Source organism: Struthio camelus, chromosome Z, assembly GCF_040807025.1.
Source record: "Struthio camelus isolate bStrCam1 chromosome Z, bStrCam1.hap1, whole genome shotgun sequence".
NCBI classification, from domain to species: domain Eukaryota; kingdom Metazoa; phylum Chordata; class Aves; order Struthioniformes; family Struthionidae; genus Struthio; species Struthio camelus.
Genome location: NC_090982.1, coordinates 84,656,541 through 84,675,969, shown reverse-complemented (window position 1 = coordinate 84,675,969; position 19,429 = coordinate 84,656,541). Strand labels below are relative to the sequence as shown.

Sequence of the window (19,429 nt, the reverse complement as noted above, 5' to 3'; positions counted from 1 at the left end):
CTATTGTTCCAAGACTGTGATTTTCTGAGCACAGCTTAATCCTTTTCAGCATTTATTTTTGCTAAGCTGGAAAGCAAAACGTGTGGATTGGGAGGTTTGAGATACTAAGTGAACAGCAGTCTGAATTGTGAACTTTACAACAATGAGCTCAGTAATATAGCGAATTTCCTGAAGATAACATGCAACCTTCCAGTACCCACATCCAGTGTCAGTGCGCTTGCCTGCTGCAGAAATACAGTCTGCAATCTATTGCAATCTCCTAGTTTTATTGCATGTGTGGGACAAGGTTCTGGTCCCTCACATGCACATCCCATCTTCCCAAGAGCAATGGGATGCTATTTTTGTGTTGGGAGAATGCAAGATCGTTATGCTGACATCTCAAGAGCTCCTTGCATGAAGGGAAATGCATCTCATGCGGAGAGAGAGAGAAAGTCACAGGGCATAGAGCTGTAACTGAGCCTCATGGGCGAGTTACAAATGTATTCTTCTCTTTCCTAAACAACCAAGTGGCCAGAAGGAATGTACTGCAGTGAGGCTACCCACAGGGAAGCCAGAGGCATCATCTGTCCCAGCGCTAACCAGGGTCTGCCTCAACGTCTTAGCACAAACCAGTGAGAACTGGGTGAAAACACAGGAGACCAACTTCAGTGTAGTTTGGTGTCCTGTAAAGTCCAGCTGCCCTTGCAGGATGTCCAGTCCTGTAGCACGGAAGCCCTTTGAGCTGCACTGAACAACACTGAGTTCCTGTTCTAAAAAGCCATCTTCTGAGAGACAAGCGGACTTGTAAAATGCAAACACAATTATTCTTAAATTGCTAACAAGGATAAAACTGCTAAGTTGGTTATTTGTCACTTGTCACTATAAATCAGGAAGAATTCCACTATGATCAGGGGAGTCAGCCTAATATAAAACAGTGCAGAGCCAGACCCACACCCTCTGCATTGCTAAGCACATCAAAGAGCAGGCAAACTCACTGGGGAGACAGCTCTGAGCAGCAGATGCAATACCATCTTGATTGTGAAAAGCAGGCGAGTCTCTCCTTTTTTTGAGAACAAACCACTGTGTTATGTCATCGCTGCCTTTTAATACATATTTAACAACCATATGTTTTACTGAGTTAAGCAACCGAACTAGACAGGTTTTTACTTGGACATGAAGCGTCCACGTGAAGAGCTGTTTTGCTGAGACTCTTTAGAGATATTTCTGTGTCTAACTGCACTACGCAGCTGGTTCACGTCAAAGATTTTTCTGAATTGTCTCCTTACTTGGCCGTTTAACTAGCTGCCTTCCCTCAGCTCCAAGGGATGAACCCGTTCCCATAAGGGTGACGTATGTGGAAGTGTTCCCTGAATCCAGGGCCTGAAAGGGAAGGGAAGGAGGCAAGACCTTAGCCCCAAAGCATCCATAGGGTACAGTCAGGTCACATGTGATGGGTTTCCACTATTCTTACCTTTCTCAAGTGAGAACAGTGTCTTTCATGTAGCTGCATTTGCTGTCCTTGTACCAGCATTATCCCTTCCTCTCAGATTGAGAAGGTAACATGACTGATCACCTCCACACAAGGGGAAAACTGCTCCCTACCACCATCTTTGGTGCCTGTGTCTCCTGAGAGACTAGGGCATCATCGCAGTCTGCAGGTGTCGTCATGGAGTCTGGAGAGATCTGAGGGCAAAGGTGCTCACCCACTGCATCCTCCGTATACATCTCCATGACCTGCAGCGTTGGACGTTTCCCTCCAGTCCTGCGGGTCAAGGACAACTTTCACCCTTGCTGCTTTGGCAAGTGCTCAGAGGGGCTTGCTTTACCTGCTTCTTCAGAACTGAGACATTGATAAAGACTTGGCCAAGAAGATCAGCCTTCTCTTAGTGAGCCAGTGCAAGCAAGGTTAGTTAGAGACTCCATCCTGGGGACACCAGGGAAGCTTCCATTTCTGCTTGGTCAGTCTGTGACTGGCTGGATATGCTGATGTTCTCATTGCCTTAATCTCCAAGACCTGATCAACTTCTGCTCTTCTACACAGCACAGTCATGTGGTCTGGAGAAAATAACTTCTGCTGCTGTGTCCTTATTGACAATTACTCCATCGATTTGCTGTCACTTAGTGGCTGCTGTGAATGAGCTGGAAGACAAAATACCTTCCAACAGCAATACATCTAACCTGTGCAGAAACCTCCAGAGGGTCCTTACCTCCTCAAGAGCTAGGCTGGGGTGCTGAGAGCAAATATTACAGTGGAGAGCTGGCTAAACAGCTCCCATGATATCTAATTTCCCAAGGATACCAGTACGGGTCTTCACTGCATATAACTCACTGAAGTCTCTGTTGTTATTATTTACATATTCATACACATGCCTATGGTTTTTCTTTTCATTTAAAAGCCTTTCTACGACTCTGTAAGAGCATCTTTTACCTAATAGTCACAATGGTTCTCTGAGACAAACTATCTTTGTTTTACAAGGGAGCCAGCAGAGATAAAGAGAAACTAAGTGGATTAATTGTGAATTTGTGTCAAATTCAGGAAGAGAAGCCAGCAGTAATGATTCCCAGGCCTGTGCTTTCAACTCCTAAAGCAGTTGGCTATAAAGAGAGTGGCTTGTAACTCTTCTTGGAGTAAGTGATTTTAAAGCGGTCATCTGAACTGTGCTTCCAAAAAGAAATGTAAGTAACTTCCCCAAGTGTTCTTGGCAGAATGAATAGTCCATCACTCAGGCGCATTGCAGTATTATCCCTGCCTGATGACCACATGACGTTATAGTAGTTATGCTTTTTCCAAACTGAACTTTGAATCATTCAGTGGTACAGCTGAACCATTTATACCTTATGATGCCTGATGTGTTATAAGTATTGTATTTATGAACACCACTGGAAAGTTCAAAATGAGGAAGTTCACCTTTCACCCCAGAATCGGAGCCAAACCTTTTTGAAACTTAGAACCGAATTCTTCAGTTTTCGTTTTCTCCTCAAGGCTCTGTGGAAGTCCGGGTATGGACGAGCTGACGTTCTCTAAAATAGCCTATTTTTCATAATATTTATATCCCAGACAGAAAAGAATTTTCGATCAGGCAAAGTCGTGAATTCATGATAGGATAGAATTTTATATGCTATAAATCATTACAGCTCTGTTGAAATCTTCAATGATACTTTGTTACATATTTTTAAGCATATGGACTACAACATCCTAATTTTTCTCCAGTGCAAGCGTAAGGGAACATCGTTAATTCTCTAAAGAGCAACAGACAAGCCGTGAAGGGAATGATGCACTACGAGTTCCTCAGGCCCCAGGGAAAGAACATTTATTCAGTGAAATGCCAAAAGTGCTCCTCACACAAAGGATGCAAAGAAACCTTCTTCTGTTTCATAGAATCCCCTCTACTGTCTAGACCTTCTGTATGTACTTATATATGCTATGCATATAGATGCACACATACAAATACAAATGGATGTCTGAGTCCGTCTAGATGTGCTGTTCATTCTAGCTGCGCACAGACTATCATCCACTACATATAAAATGTTGCATACGATAGCATACCAGATTTTGTCCAGTGTTTCCCTGAGTCTCTGAACCCCTGTTTAGACGTTCCCTCTGAAGTAACTTTCATGCTATGGTTGCATCAGCTGGGGGTTATCGGCATGCAGCATCTTTTTAGGATGAAGATGGTGATACAGGACACATGAACACCTTGCAAAAGCCAGAGCAACATGCGTTACAGGCATCAAAATGGTATGGAAGCTAATCAGAGATAACTAAGGACCTGGTAAAACAAAATGTGTCTTCTGTACTAGGAATATGATGGCACTGTACTGAAAAATTCTATTTTCTGTGGTCTAATGTGTTCATAATGTGTCGATTCATTTGCGCTCGGTGTAAAACTACAAACCCTAGTTGCTCAGTGATTTGCTACTGGAGTTACATTTGAGCAAAATTAGGATGTTGCAGCACATGTGCTGAAGAAAAGGAACACAATTGCATTGCTCATCCAAATGCTTCCTTTTGTCACTGAAGTCATCTTCTTGAGAGAATAGTTCTCCTGCCATATCTGGCTATTCTTTCGGCTTAAATGAAGCAAGCAGCCTTTTCAGGAGCAGCAGCCTTAAGTCGCTTCTGTTGATAATCCCCTATCTTCCTCTTTCAGTCCAAGACAAACTCCTTCCCTTGCCACGAGCAGCTGCCAACACTGGTAGAGGGAAGTTATTTAGCTAGGGATGCGTCCTCCTTTTTGGATTCATTTTTCTCATCCATCTTCAGAGATGAAGCAAGTAGAATTTGCTTTCCTGCACAGAGAGATCTATTTCTTGTGGAATGTATTTTGATCCCACCCCCTTCACCTGTGACTACCCCACATTTCCCTAAGGCATCAGCAACGATGAAGGTGACAGAAACAACAGCATGTGCACCAGGAGCAGAAACAGCAGCTTGCAGGACACAAAAACCAGCAGCAGGAGAGCAGAAGTAAGCACCTTGTGGACTTCTGCCTTCCTGAAGCTCATGCTGAATTCGGTGTGTCCTGGGGTGGTGGAGCTCAGCCTCTCGTTTTGTGGGTCCTCCCAGTTAACTTTCATGTACGCAGAAGCATCGTGACTTTTGTAATGACTTAACCCCTAGTCATCCGATACCTGTTCAAGGATGTGAACCCTGAGCCAGCATCAAGAACCACGTGATACAAAGGTATTAAGGACCAGTTTTAACAGGTAAAGCGTCTCCCCCCCTCCCCCAATCCCCAAAACAGCAATTCTTACAAAGGCTTCTTTTGTTAAGACAACATGACATCTTGGCATGCTCTTCTTCCACCCTTATACTCCAGCCTTGCTCAACTCCTGACATCAACTTCACAGCCTTCCCCATTGATTTTTCTGCTACTCTGTCCCTGCTACATCCCTCAGCCTCCACCGAGGCGCAACATCACACCTGACGACCTCACGTGGTGTTAAACATCATACTGATCCCCTTAGCTTTTAACCCTTTCCAAGCAGCCTGCACATGGCCACCTGCTTTAGAGAGAGAAAGGGAAGAATACAGGGTAGGCTGCGTACCCGACAACCAGCGAAAGCCCAGAGGGGAAATGGGAACAACGTGTGTGCATGTGTCTGTGTGATGGGTGGTTTATGCACCTCTCTTTTGCATGATGACTTTGTGGCTGGAGTTTTGGGGATCGGCGTGCTCTAGCTCATGTTTGGCATCCTTTCCCAGTGCTAGTTTTCTGCATGGTTTCTTGGTGCATACTGTTTCCCTGCGTGTGGGCAGGAAGAGGAGGAAACTGAAAAGATGGCATTTCTTCAGATGGAGGAAATGGAGATGTGTCATCCTCTGTCTTCCGATATATCAGGCTACCTCTTGGTCACCATTGCCAAATCCAAGTGATCAGGACTATAAGCTGTGCTGGCTCACTGCCAGCGAGGAGGCAGTGAGGGGCGCATTTGTTTCTATCCCTAAAACGTTGTTATGAGGGTCATTCACTGCTATCCTTGCAGACTGGCTCATCAGCAAAATCAAAGGTGGAAACTTATTTGGGAATCTCCTCTTTTTTTGGCGTGAGGGTCTTTCAAGGAGAAAGCACGTGGCAAGGCAACATTGCAGGCAGCTGGCAGCGCATGTGTTGCTCGTGTTTGTGCAGGAGCAAGTCTTCAGCCAGCTGTCGTTCACATAGCTGTGTGGCCCTCTTTAAAAAGAAACAGCTTCTGGGGCTTTGTTTTTCCCTTTCTAGTTGTGGGAATTATTATAGCAATTTAAATGCTCTGCAGGACCTGCCAGAGCCTGCTCGCTTGTCCTTTTTTCACCCCGCACTGGTGTTAAGCAGTATTTTTAACAGCAAAAGACAGTGCTGCAGATAGCTGTGTACTTGAGAACAACAGGCGTTCTGGGAACCGCCTCTGCCCTCAGGATTTGCTGTTCAAACACTGAAAAGGTCCTCCTGCACTGGTGTGGGAAACCTGACCCTGAATGCATACTTACAGGAGTATCTTGTGTGCCGCTGCAGTAAGCTGTCAGAAAGGTTTGGAAATGAAAAATGAGAAACTTATACCAGGGCCTTTGCTGTATGTTGTACGATGATTGCTGCGTGCCATACGGTGCATTTTGGGCTGTAATTCCTCCCTCTCTGAGGCTCAAGGAGTAGCTCTAATGGTTTCCAGATCAGCAATTGGTTCCTCTCTATTTCCCTTTCAAATTTCTTCTCTTGAGATTATGGCCACACTTTGCTTTGTGCCGGAGCACTTCTTGTTAATTAGTGTAGTTGGATCATTATATTAATGCTAAGAAACAAAGGAAATTCTTCCTTCCGGTGGTGTCAGCTATCTCCACATGTCCAGCCCTGCAGCTGGGCACAATATTATTCAGTGCCTCCCTGGTGGAGGAGAAAGGGTTATCTGGTTATCTATAAGGAAGAAAAGAGAGATGAGAAGCTAGAGAAAACAAATATTAAATAAGAAAAGAGAGATTTCAGTAACTGCTGTCATAAAGATTGTAATCAAGGCAGTAGGTAATAAAAGCAGTAATTATAAAAGCAGTAAGTATTTGGGTCAAGAAGGGTCAGTAGTTTCAAGAGACTCAGAGTTTGCAGGAGTAACTCGTGCCTATTGAGAGTGCATTTGCGGTTTCCAGACAGATGGAAATCACCGGAGACGCTTATCTAGTGTGCTGCAAACAGGGCTCTGGCAATCTTTGTTCTGGGAAAACTGCAGATTTAAAGTGTGCCTGCTGTAGGGTCGGGTCACATTCCTGCAGCCTTAATAGAGATAGAGCCACCTAAAAATATCATTCTGACTATGGTGTGGATTTTTAGTAGGTACAGACCAGCCTAGACTTTAAGAGGCCTAACAGGTCCTAATTATACCAAGATAACTTGCTTCTGTTTGTAAACCAGATGGCTTGACAAAAATGAGGACGATGGTCAGATTGTCCGAGAATTAGTGCCTGCTGGGGAGTCACCGATGCTAAAAAGTGAGTTTAGCTTGGGAAAAAGAAGGTCTGGGTTTGAGCTTTCTATGCACGTATTTGTTTTGTTCTACTTAATTCATGTCAGTTCACAGCAAATCTACTTTTTTTTTTTTTGACATTCTTATCCGGGAAGTTGCAGTGGGTCGTTTGGCGGGGAAATGCATCTAACCCTTAAATCCTAGTTTATGAGGAGGATTAATTTGTGTAGAAAAGGATAATTGCAACATTGTATATGTAGAAAGAAACTTTACTTTATAATGCTGTGATTTGTTTACAAATGGCCTTTTTTATAGCTGTCTCCAAAGGATCTTGAATTGCCAGTGTCTTGATAGAGTAAATTCTACTGAATAATATTGTTTTCCTGGAAAAGAATTGCTAAAAGGGTTAGAGTCTCTTTTCCTAGAGTACTAGGGCTCCAATACTACCATTTGCCTTAGAAAATGGTGCTTACTGAACTCAGGTTGAGATACTTTTTTGTTAATTTTCTTGTTACAGATAAAAAGGTCAATTTATTTAATTAAATTGCAAGTATAAAAATAGGTGAAATCGCCTCTGTTGCCTAAGCTCATTTGCATGGCGTGGTACTCATCTAATGATGAGGAGGAAGAACATAAGATATTTTCTGTCAAATTAATGTATCGTCTGTTGCATCTCTCATAGTTTGGTGAATAACTCCAAGGTATGGTAGCATCTTCGGCGTGGCCCAGAGATGCTGGATGCATGAATGGAGGAGCAAAGCCATAGCGGTGTCTAGAGCGGAAGCCCCCCTCCCCTATATACATTTGAAGGCAGTTGTCTCGCTGAGTATTGGAAATACCAGTCACGTGTTTGCGTTTTCATTTCAGATGTCAGTTATCACATCAGTGTGAAGACAGGAGATATTCCAGGTGCCAGCTCAGACTCCAGAGTTTTCATCAAGCTCTACGGGGAAAAAGCAGATACCAGCAAACAGCCTCTGTTAGTTTCTGATAACGATCTCGGCAACTATTTCGAACGTGGACGAGTGGATGAATTTACTCTAGATATGATGGATATTGGAAAGGTAAGAACTAGTTGCAGGTAGCTCTGTACTTCATGCCAGTGGTTGCATTCAGAATCGATGTATTGCTAAGGAATGTAGGTGATCTATGAGACTCTGACCTTTGGGTAGGAGATTAAGAAACACATTTTGTACAGGCTATTATAGTTGCAGTCTATAATATCTGCTGGCATGTGAAGTGTCTGCTTTGAGTTTATTGTCAAATGTACAGAAATGATTTAGACATACATAGTGGAAGAACAGACTGCTGGGGGAAGTAGATTTTAATGTATTAAGTAAATGTCTTTTTTCCATTTTTTCCTGCCCTCCTGGTTTTGTTTGTTTTTCCTTTAAGATCAACCGAATACTGATTGGGCACGATAACGTGGGTCTCCGATCCGGTTGGTTCCTGGCCAGCGTCCAGATCACGGTTCCAGTCCAGGGAAAGCAGTACATGTTCCCCTGCAACCGGTGGCTGGACAAAGATGAGGCTGATGGAAGGGTAGAGGTGGAGGTCTATCCAAGTGAGATTGTTGCCATTGAGAAATGTGAGGAAAGACACATTGAGAAGCGTGTGGGTTTTAAATATATGACTATATTTGTATTAATGGCTCTCTTAAGGACCAGTCCACCACACTAAACAGAAAGTGCCTGTCCCGGCCAGCTTTTGTTGGTGGAGAAAGTAAATTGTTCTGCTGCTTTGGTTTTAAAAAAGTAACACTTGGAGAAGCGTTACTGAGCTTTCCACCTCCAGTTCCTGTGACTGGAGGAAGAATTTGCATTCTGGGCAGTTCTTCATTACTATATCACTGGGTTCATCCTTCTTCACATTCATGTGCCTCACTCGTGTCCGTTTGACTTACATCAGTGGATTCGTGTTCTTTAAGGTTATGGTTAAAACTTGCCTTGGGGTCCTGAGGAAAAAAGATGTTCTTTTGTTCCTCTGCTCTGTGTACCTCCCTCCCTAGATATCCCTAAATGGTCTCCAATGTTATGGAGATCATTTAACCACTCTATAGCTAATAGTGAAATGAAAGTCCCTTTTAAGGCTCTATTTTTCACCTCTCTGATACTGCTTTAATACTTGTAGAAGGGAAAGCTATTAAGTTAGACGTCACTGAAGAGTCATGTTATTTCACATACCGTTTGGATAAGAGCAAACACCCAGTTGCCTCAGCTACACGGTCATTTGTTAAGACAGGGTAATTTCATTTTGAGTCTGAGCCCTCAGGAATGTAGTATCTGAACTCCTCTGCTGATTTAATTGATTTATTTTTGGAACAGTGATAAACTACGAGGTGTCTGTAGTTACTGGAGACGTGCGGGCCGCAGGCACCAATGCCAAAGTCTTCATGCAGATTTATGGTGAGACTGGCAAAACTGAATTGCTCACCTTGGAAAACAGATCGAACAACTTTGAACGGGGAGCAACGGATACCTTCAAGGTATGATGAAGGCAGCCTTTGATGCTTCTATGAGAGGAAGAAAATGACCAGCCAAAATTTAGACAGCAATAAAATAACTGGGCCAATTGTCAAAATAATTGACTTCAACAAAATTGCCAAGTCTATTTTGTATCCTCTATCCGTTATCCATCTCTTCTTGCTTTTTGCACTTCATGGAGTGATTTTCATAATCACAGCGACTCATAGCAAAGGTGCCATACAAGACGATAGTCCAGCAACTGCTTTCATTTACCTTTCCTTCCAAAAGGAGATACTCATTTTAGGTTTCAGAAAACCTCAAGCTTATATTTTGTGCCTGATCGTATGATATTGTCCTTTTTCTTTGTCTAGCTGAGGAAAAAGGAATTTAGTTGGGGAAAAAGGAATCCCACACATTTCCACAAGGGAATTACTCACTTCCAACCTTGCCTCTAATTATATATGCCGTTTGTCACAGGTACATATCATCGCCTCAGTCCTGCAAAACCTGATGTTTTAATTTCTGTGAAGGTGTGACTGCCCCAAGGATGATATTACCTGTGCCCCTAGTGCACTGCATGATCATGGCACTTGACGTGTGGGGCACGCTCTTCCGGCTGTTGGTCTGGCCAGCAACTAGGCAACCAAGGTGCTCTGCTAGACCCGTTGACATAGGAGCTGAGCAATTCACAGCCGTGGCTGTGTTTATGTTCAAATGCCTGTATGTATGGCGGTATCGTCACCTCTGTTCCGCCAGCTGGGAGTGGGAATTAGTCACCTCACTCCAGAACTGTGGTCCAGAAGGTCTCTGCTAAGCTGACATCCAGCTCTAGCGGTGCCCACAGTGTCCAACTTCATTCCGTGGAGGTCACACTTCTTTTTGAGCAACCCCACAGTAAGCAGAGCGTTGGCAGGGCTGAAAAGCTTCAGGTGTAACTTGAGGGAATGAGTCCGGGCCTGGCTTATCTAGCAGGAGCTCCCGGTCCGAAAAGGCTGAGCAGCGGGTGGGCAAGGCATTGGGGCCTGGCACCCTCTCCCGCGTGAGGCTTGGCTACGCTGCACTGTGGCCCACTTCTTGGAGTTTCTCTGCAGAGAAACGAAGATTTGGAAGGCAGGAGTGCTTTTCGTTATTGCCCTGAGGTGGGATCAAAATGGGGAGAGGATGTGCTGTCAGGACATATCACAGCCACATCCTTTTGTATGGAAGAAAACTCAGCAGATGCCAACATCTGGACAGTACAGTGCAAAATCCAGATGGAAATGGAATTTGAGACACATCTGGTGTATGTGCTAACAGCACAAGGCTCAACACTGCGGTGCCTTGAGCTCTCTCTGTGGATTTGCAGTCTCACAGAAGTGAGATCCATCTCACCTCATAGTTAAGCATCTACTTGGAGCTAGTCTAGCATGCTCCCTCCCCCACCCCCGCAGGACTGGGAGATCTTTTCCATTGCCACTTGTCAAATGGAGGTGTCTTCTACCAGAGCTTTGCTACAGTTTTGAACTGTACATTTTTGAGATCTGTTCATCTTCTCCTGCCTTGGTTTCTTGCTTTATAAAGTGGAGTTGGTGATTATCCATTTTTATCGAGTACTGTGTGATTCAAGATCACTGGCACTTCATAAATGCTTGCTTTTTAAAGACTATTTATAATTTTAAGATTGGGTTTCTCTGATTTTAAAGAAAATAAGCTTTCTAAAATTTATAAGTAAAAGCTATTAGCCAATATCAGATTTATAATAAAGCCATATATAAAATGCTCTGTTTACATAGCCATGTTTATTTCCTCTCTTGGATGTTTATTGCTGGATGTTAAAGGTCTGCCTATTTTCTGTTTTTTTTTTTTTTTTTTCTGGGCATACTAGGCAGAGGCTGTGAAGCATTAATAGACAGATCCTCTCTCTCTCTCATCATATGAATATTTACAGACAGATATGGGCAGGAATAAGACTGTGTGAGCTACATGCTAGTAGGAAATACCATCAGTTATAGGCAGGGCATGCTGGATGATTACAGCAAATTCAAGAATGAAGCAGTACAGAGAAAGACACATTCTTTATGCCAGGACAGCTGGATCAATTTTAGTTTTCTGATAAGCATCCTGTGTGCAATTGATTTTGTTTTAATCTACTCAGGAAAAAAAAAAATGCTTCTAGACTGAAACCTTCTAGGCCAAGTTGCCAAATTTCAGCCTGAAGCAAACGTTTTCTAGTTTTATAACATAAACAGTGCCTATTGGCATAGGCGATCATCAGAAACAAGGTATTGGTTATTGCATGCAGTAAAACCTTCTATTCAACTTCATTAGGTAGTAATCTGGACAAATAATCTAAAACAACAGGGTTTTGTATCTGCTGTATTTACCAGAGAGATGGAAATCTTCCTACTTATATAGCCTCCTGCCACTGATGCATCATAGTGACTAATGGGTTTTATCTTCTCTACACCCTACTGAAGTGAGAAGATACTCTTCTCATTTTCCAGATGTCAAGTAAGGAGACGGGCAGACCAAGCCCAAGGTCACACAGGAAATCTGTGTCAGAGATTAGGTTTTCTGAGTCCAAGTCTAGCGCCTTACCCCTATACCGTTATTGATTCTGCCTGGTTCATGTCTCGTCTATATATTGAATGTATCTTATTATTCATTCAAAAAAGAATTCATGCACTGAGAATTTCATAAGCTAGTTCAATATTCAGTATATTCAGTCTTAATGCCAATATGAAGACAATACTGGTGAGGAGATTGATGGAGAAGTGGGGAGTCTAGTAAATGTGAATTAAACTCCTATCTCTGCCATAGTTGTTCTGTAAGTCTTCAGTTCAGTGCTTTCAGATGGGATTTGGTGATGGAAAGTAGGAAAGAATAAAATAGGAAGGAAAAAGTAAACTTGTTTAAAAAATGACCTTATCCTTGCTTTTCCAGTGGGTGATAGAGGCAATGATCCTCATTTTTAAGATGGCACTGGTGACAGTTCTTTCTGAAATGAACATGTCTTATAAATCCTGTTGGGTGTTGACTTTCTCTTGGTGGCAGATAGAGGCTGCAGATGTTGGCAAGATCTATAAGATTCGGATAGGCCATGATGGGAAAGGCATTGGGGATGGCTGGTTTCTGGAAAGCGTCACGCTGAAGCGACTTGCCCTGAACGTGAAAGAGCCTGAGAAGAAGAAGAAGAAAAAGAAAAAGTCTGATGAGGAGGAAGAAGAGGAGGCCGAGGCAGAGGAAGTAATGGATGTCTATACGTTTGTGGCACACCGCTGGTTGGCTAGAGATGAAGAGGACAAAGAGCTTGTGGTGGAGCTACTACCTGATGGAGAATCTGCCCTGGAGGGTAAATATCATGAATGTGCCTATATGTGTAGCTATAACGGTCGCTTGAAGGCTGATAAACACCTCGCGTGCTTTGTGTGAGTGTGTGTGGCTCCCAGCCGTCGCGCTGCCCCGGGCCCATGGTGTAGCTTAAACTATGGATTGGTCTGTCAGCTCTGCTGAGGAAGAGGATGGTGGTTAACCTCAGGCAGAAGATGGAAGAGACAGCCTGAAATGGGAATATCCTAGAGTGCTACTATAGGATTGGCCAAGGTTGGCCTGGGGAAGACCAAGGAGTATCTAGTAAGCTCTCAGAAGCCGAAACATTCACAATTTACCTCTGCCCTTTTTCTGCACTTGTGATATTAAAGGCTATAGCTGTGACTGCCTGCTGCACCGTTTCCCTGTCTCCTGCCTGCAGGACCCTCTGCCCACAATACCCTCCCCTGCAAAACAGGAGGAATGGATGTTTCACAAAAGATCTTGTGCCATGCGTAATAAACTTGGGTAATGAGTTCCCCAAGTTACCACTGTGGATAAGTTTAGTAGATTTTGGTTATTCATATGGCTAATGAGAAAGGCTGAAAGAAGGTGGTGAAAGAAAAAAGGTAAAGACTTTTAACAAACTCCAAACAAAACCCTTTTCAGCGCCAACTGTCCCAGCATTTCTGGTGCACACGCTTTCATGGAGAACCATGGATCTAGTGCAGTATGGCTATTTCTTATTATCTCCATATTTCTCCATATACATCTTCACATTTCTTATTATCTTATTTTCTTTGCACTTTCACTTGCAGAGAACACGTACAAAGTCCACGTTCTTACTGGGAACGTGTGGGGGGCTGGGACTGATGCTAATGTCTTCTTGAACATCTATGGCGTAGGAAGAGGAGACACGGGTGAACGCCAGCTAAAAAGGTCCAGTTGCCTCGACAAGTTTGAAAAGGGCCAGGTAATGCATGAACTCACCTCGCTCGAGCAGAGAGAAAGCTGGCAGAGGTCTCTCTCAGTTATCAAGCTGGTCGTTCATTACTGTTTCTTGGCTTGGCTTCTTCTTTGAGTTTAAGGCTCAGATATGTTTTATTTCTTAAATATATAATCTAAAGCAAAATGCCTCAAAGCATTTTCCAGAGGAAATACACTTGAATAATAAGCTTAACAGTCTTCTGCACTGGAGCCACCTTTTGCATCTGCTTCCTGTAAGCATTCTGGTAATAACATTTCCTGCCAGGAATACTTGAAAGCCACAAACTTTAAATTAATATCGGAGAGCGTTTGTTAGGCAGTTCAAGCATGTCAGTATTTAGATTGCAAATATTCTAAATGTTCTACTCAGCCAGTCAGGGAATAAAGGCAATATCACATGGTGTGCTATAATTACATTATAATCCAATCCAATTAAACACCTCTTGTAGATTTAATATTTTCCATAAAAATGCTTATAAACAATTAACAAGCAACTATTCCTGGAAGAAATTATTCCAGGAATAGTTTTGAATAACGAAAAATTACAGAAACAATAAGCAGCTGTGGAAAACTTGCAATCAGTAGAAAGAACCTAAGGCTGATAAATAAGCCATTAGCTGTGATTTATGAGTTTGGCGCTGAAGAAATTGCAACCTGCACACGGTTCTTCATTCGGTGGGAAGAACTCCAAGCTGCAAATGTAACGCCTTCTGCTCTTAGGAGTAGAAACCCAAAGTCTACTAACAAGTTAATCACATTAAGGTGTTTAACGTATTGTGATAACAAGGCCCATCCTGTCATGTTAATACTACTAATGAATGAACCTCATGGTTGTGGTAAATGACAAAAGGAAAAAATTCTGTGGTTTGAAATAAAGCACATGCAGGCGCACAGGAGAGTTTCCATAGAGTTAATACATTTGTAGTCAGTCCCAGATTCAGGCTGGGAGGGAGAATGCTAACCCTGGAAGGACTGAGGTTTAGGAGAGGTGGCTTAAACCTAGAGGAGGCTGAAGTGTGGATGAGGTAAAGAAAGAAGTGAAGGGCTGGGTGGCTCTTACTGCCTTACAGGAGCAAAGTGCAAGTGCTAACGGGAGAGCTCACAGCTCTGTAACTGTACTGGTACATCCAGCCCTAGGAGTACAAGGGAGACTTCCAGATGCCCTTTGTTTTAATGGGAAAAAATTACCCCCCAGCTAGTGCCTTTTTTCCTCCCTTTCTGGGAAACACATTCATTTGCCTCTTGTCTCCTGTGCAGGAGGATGTGTTTACCATCAAGGCCGTTGACCTGGGTGAGCTGAAGAAGCTGCGGATCCGCCACGATAACTCTGGTGGTAGCCCAAGCTGGTTTCTGGAGAGAGTAGAGATTGTTGATCTCAAGGAGAGCACCACGTGAGCAGCCTGTCGCACCCCTTTCATGTGATCAGAAACAGGGACTTGTTCTCCCAGAGAGCCTGCAGAACCACAAGAAGGCAGAGGAGATGCAGAGGGGCATAGCTGCAGCTCCTCACTAACTCAAAGGGAGTGCACATCCTTTGGGAGTCTTGTGATAACGGTGCTGCTAGGTTGAGCGTAGGACTCGGGCACCTGTGCGGGGTTTTGCTGTCCCACCGTCTCTGTGGTTTAGGAGCCAGCAATGTTCAGAAGGAAAACTCAGCTTTTCCTCTGTTTTTCCTGGGAGGGACTCTCCATCCTGAAGAGGTCCCCTTGTAGAATCAGCACCCACAGGCCTCCTTCTGAGGGTCCCCTCTGGAGGCACCTGACCTCCCACCTTGTGTTTTGTCCCTGTGCAAGGAGCTGCACCAAGGCAAAGTCCTGACCCAAGCAAACTCCCGGGAATTTCACAGGTAGTGGGGTGGGCAAAGCCTAGGCTGTTACAAGGCTTAGATACAGGCTTGCCTTTGAGCTGTAACGTGCTTGAAGTCACATGCTTAACGTTGCACAATGCTTTGGTGGGTGGGACTGTTCATGGGACTCTCAGGATGGGTCCACTGTTTGTAAACATACACTGCCTGGGAGAGTGGAGTTTCCCTTGAGTAGATTAGTTTTTCCTGGGACTGAAAACGAAAAGGAGTCAGGTGTAGAGGGCTGACAGGTCACTAGCAGCGCTTGTCAGTAAGTGCTTGCTAACATATTTCTGGGTAAAATTCACATAAACAATACCAAAACTCAAGGGTGAAAACAAATGTGTTGATCAGCTTTGAGTAATCTTGTTTTTTTTTAAGTATCCTCTGATTTGTGCTTATTTATGCTATTAAAACTGTGAAGTCCTGTGTAAGTGCTGGGTGCTGCTGTCATTCTTGTAGGTATTATTTTCCATGCCAACGGTGGTTAGCAGTTGAGGAAGATGACGGTCAGATTGTCAGGGAGCTGGTCCCAGTGGATGAAGCATTTGTAAAGAAAGATTCGGAAAATGATGGCCAGTCTCTTGCAACGCTGGGCCTGGAACAGAAAGGTTTATGTTAGCCTTGTATTTCTTCCAGTATGGGGTTGAAAAGAAACCAAGTTATTAGTAGTGCTAAGGGCATTAGCCATTAGCATTCACTGGGCTGTAATTCTTCCCTGAATCACGAAGATCTCAGGTGTGAATGAAGTGTGAAGTGCGGTGTCAGCCAAGGAGGAGTGGACACTCCTCATTTTTAGGCGATTTAATCATCTTGGGAGATTGGACCCAAAGTGCAAAAGCTAGGAAGATGGCCATCACATTTGGTCATCATCTTTTGCAAAGCAGTTAGTGGAATAAACCTCAAATGAAATGCATATTAGTCATTAAAATCCAAGCCATAAATCCCAGCCATTTCATGTCGTTAAACATTTGGACATGAAACTGAGCAGAGAGCAAACATTATCAGAGAAAGGGAAGGGACCTAAATTTGTCTTATTTTCCGTCTTGCTGCTTATGTCTGTCATCCTCTGAAACAACTTTGTGCTTCTTGCTCCTGGGTCTGGTGCTGCAAGGTGCTGAGTGCCCAGCACTTCCACTGGCTTCGGTGGCAGTGAAAAGTCTTAAACTCTCCCTTAACAACCCCCACCATAGGCTTTTGAATACATGAACAACTTCCAGAAATGCTGGATAGTCAACAGTTCACTTCAGGAGGACCTGCTGGATGAGCAGTGTCTTGGAAAGCCATGCATGTGCCTAAATATGGCAGCAGGATACTGTTTTGGAAATCCTGAGCAGGTTTTTTGTTGTACAGTGAAGTCTGCACAAGTCTGTCCTATAATTTTCCATAAGTTTCATATGTACTGCACATTCTAGATGATGATGTGACGGGAACCTCCCTGATGATGCTATTGTGAAGGGTGTGTTTGTGAGCATGAACTATATATGTCAAAGTGCACATACTTTCTGATATGTGGTATATGCACGTATATTGCTTGGTGCTATTAGAATAAAGAGGCTTTTTTTTTTTTTTAATGAAATACTTCAGAAGGCAGAGGCAGCTTTGAGGAGCCTTTGAGATTCCCAGAAAGCAAATGGGAAGTCTGAGCACACTTCTCATTTGCAGAGATGCAGACAACATACTGCATGACTGGAGCAGGACAGGACTGTGCAACCAGATAGCCCAGCTCACCCCAGTAACCATCACAGCGTGTGACAAGAATTAGAGATTACAATATGGCTGTTACCTGTGGAAATAAAACCCAAACCAAACACATATATGCAAAGAAAAGTAGAATTAATTCCTACTCAGACTTCACATTCTTAAATCAAGATCTTTTATTTGGCAGCTAAATCAACTACGTACACTGTGAAAGTGAAAACTGGGGACAAGAAGAATGCAGGGACAGATGCCAATGTCTTCATCACTCTCTATGGAAGTAAAGATGATACAGGTAAGACTACCACGTGATGGAAAAGGATGGGACCTCACTGCTAGATATAACTGCCTGAAAAGGCTGGGCAGTTTCCTTTTGTTCCCTCAGTACCTGCTCCTCGTTCCTTTTCAGGACAACCACATGTTCTGGCTGTCTCCACATACGTTGTGATAGAGGGCGACATACCATCAGCTGCTGTAAATCACTGTCAAACTCTGAGATGCTGATTTGCACCAGCTGCCAATCTAAAGGCTTTAATTTCAATTATAGAAACCGTGCAGTTGCCTGGGATTGCATCCCTGAGCGGTGAATGTGGTGAATGATTTGCTTTCCTCAGCAATGAATCAGCGTGCTCCTGCAATCCAGCCCTCCTCTGCCTCTCTGAGTGGCCCAGAAGTGTTTAATCAGCTGAAGAGCAAACCCTCTTGGAAACAGCCAAGCTGTGTGTGCAGTGATGTGGTGACTGTGAGAGTGGCAGTGAATTAACGGGTAGGACCATTCTCCTTACCTGTAATGGCAACTGCAACAGTGCTGGCTCTGTGGCGCTGCCAGTGCATCACTCAAGAAAGGCATATGTGTGGTTTAGGCCAGGGATACTGCTATAGCTATATATTTAGGGTTCAGAATGAGGTAGGGGACAAGGGTAAGATCTTGAGATGAAAAGCCTTTTTTTTCCTGTTTTAGCCACTTCCCTCATTCCACCAGTAATATTCCCAAAGCATTTGTTTCATACCCTAAACAATGCCTGTTTGCATCGCTACAACAGGGATCGTCAGCCTAAAGGCCTCAAAGACTAACAAGAACAAATTTGAGCGTGGAAAGGTAGATGAGTTTACAGTAGAGTCTGTGGACATTGGAGACCTGAAAAAAATCAAGATAGGCCATGACAATAAAGGTAAGATGACCTGCTTTGTTATGTGGTTTTCCTAGTGCATTAGGCACATGGCTGTATAAAATAGCGTTCCTCCAAAACCCTAGAGGTAACTTAACCTTTTGGTGACAGATCCTTGCTGTTCCCTTGGCTGTTGCAGTCACTGCTGCAAATGCCATTGCTGTGGCTGCGGCACTAAGAGCACAGTGACGGCAACTGCACGTAGCTTGGTCTTTCTACAGGAGACTCTTTAATCTTGCAAGCCCTTTTCTGGAGAGAATTCTCATACGCATCAAAATGTGCCTTTTTGTGTTCCATGTAGGGTCTATAGACTTGAAATAACTGTCTCATTTGTTTGTTAATGGTTTTGTTGTTTCCATCATCAAGTGCTAGCTGCTTTTTACACAAAGGTATGTCTCTTCTATAGACAAGGGAAGCCGTGACAGGACACGTGGATTCCTCCCCTATGAGGCGTGAAGGGACATCTTTGTTGGTAACTTCCCTGTCTTATTACAGGGGCAAATTAACCCAAGTAATGGAGTAATTCTCTCTCCCACGTGCACGTCTTTATCCTGTTGCATATCCAAATGTAAAACACGTTATTTCAGATCTGGAGAGTCACTTGCTATCATCTTTATGATTTCTATTCTCTTCTTCCATTGGCAAAAGAGAATAAGATTCATTTCTCAGAGGCCTGGAGTGCAAAGATTCATTTGCTGTTATCTATTGTGGGTTAATCCCTGTATCCCTCCTACCACAGGTAGTTCAACTGGCTGGTTCCTGGAGTGGGTGGAAATCGATGCCCCATCCCTGGGACGGTGCCTCAAGTTCCCCTGTGGCCGTTGGCTGGACAAATCAGAGGATGATGGAGCCATTGAGAGAATTATCTTCCCTGCAGAACTGCAGACAGTGGAATATATCCCATGTGAGCAGAATGTCATCTCCCCAAGATACACCCATCATTACAGAAGATAAAACTCCATGAGCTAGTGAGGTTTTATAGGCTTGGCCTCCCCTTGGATTTGCTCTGAGAGATTTATAAATACATCACATGCCAATTACTCCTGTTACTACAAGAAAGTTCCTCTGGG

The 19,429-nt window shown here is 43.6% G+C and overlaps 1 protein-coding gene across 1 annotated transcript in view; it reads left to right on the top strand.

The window, feature by feature from the left end:
• Positions 1 to 19,429, top strand: part of LOXHD1 (lipoxygenase homology PLAT domains 1) — a 149,754-nt gene that overhangs the window by 66,351 nt on the left and 63,974 nt on the right. Inside the window, exons 15-25 of the mRNA XM_068928480.1 lie at positions 6,858 to 6,934; positions 7,777 to 7,973; positions 8,305 to 8,497; positions 9,234 to 9,394; positions 12,408 to 12,705; positions 13,481 to 13,635; positions 14,907 to 15,040; positions 15,955 to 16,103; positions 17,381 to 17,485; positions 18,234 to 18,362; positions 19,099 to 19,263. Of these exons, the coding sequence (XP_068784581.1) occupies positions 6,858 to 6,934; positions 7,777 to 7,973; positions 8,305 to 8,497; positions 9,234 to 9,394; positions 12,408 to 12,705; positions 13,481 to 13,635; positions 14,907 to 15,040; positions 15,955 to 16,103; positions 17,381 to 17,485; positions 18,234 to 18,362; positions 19,099 to 19,263 (1,763 nt within the window). The remainder of the gene's footprint in view (positions 1 to 6,857; positions 6,935 to 7,776; positions 7,974 to 8,304; positions 8,498 to 9,233; positions 9,395 to 12,407; positions 12,706 to 13,480; positions 13,636 to 14,906; positions 15,041 to 15,954; positions 16,104 to 17,380; positions 17,486 to 18,233; positions 18,363 to 19,098; positions 19,264 to 19,429) is intronic.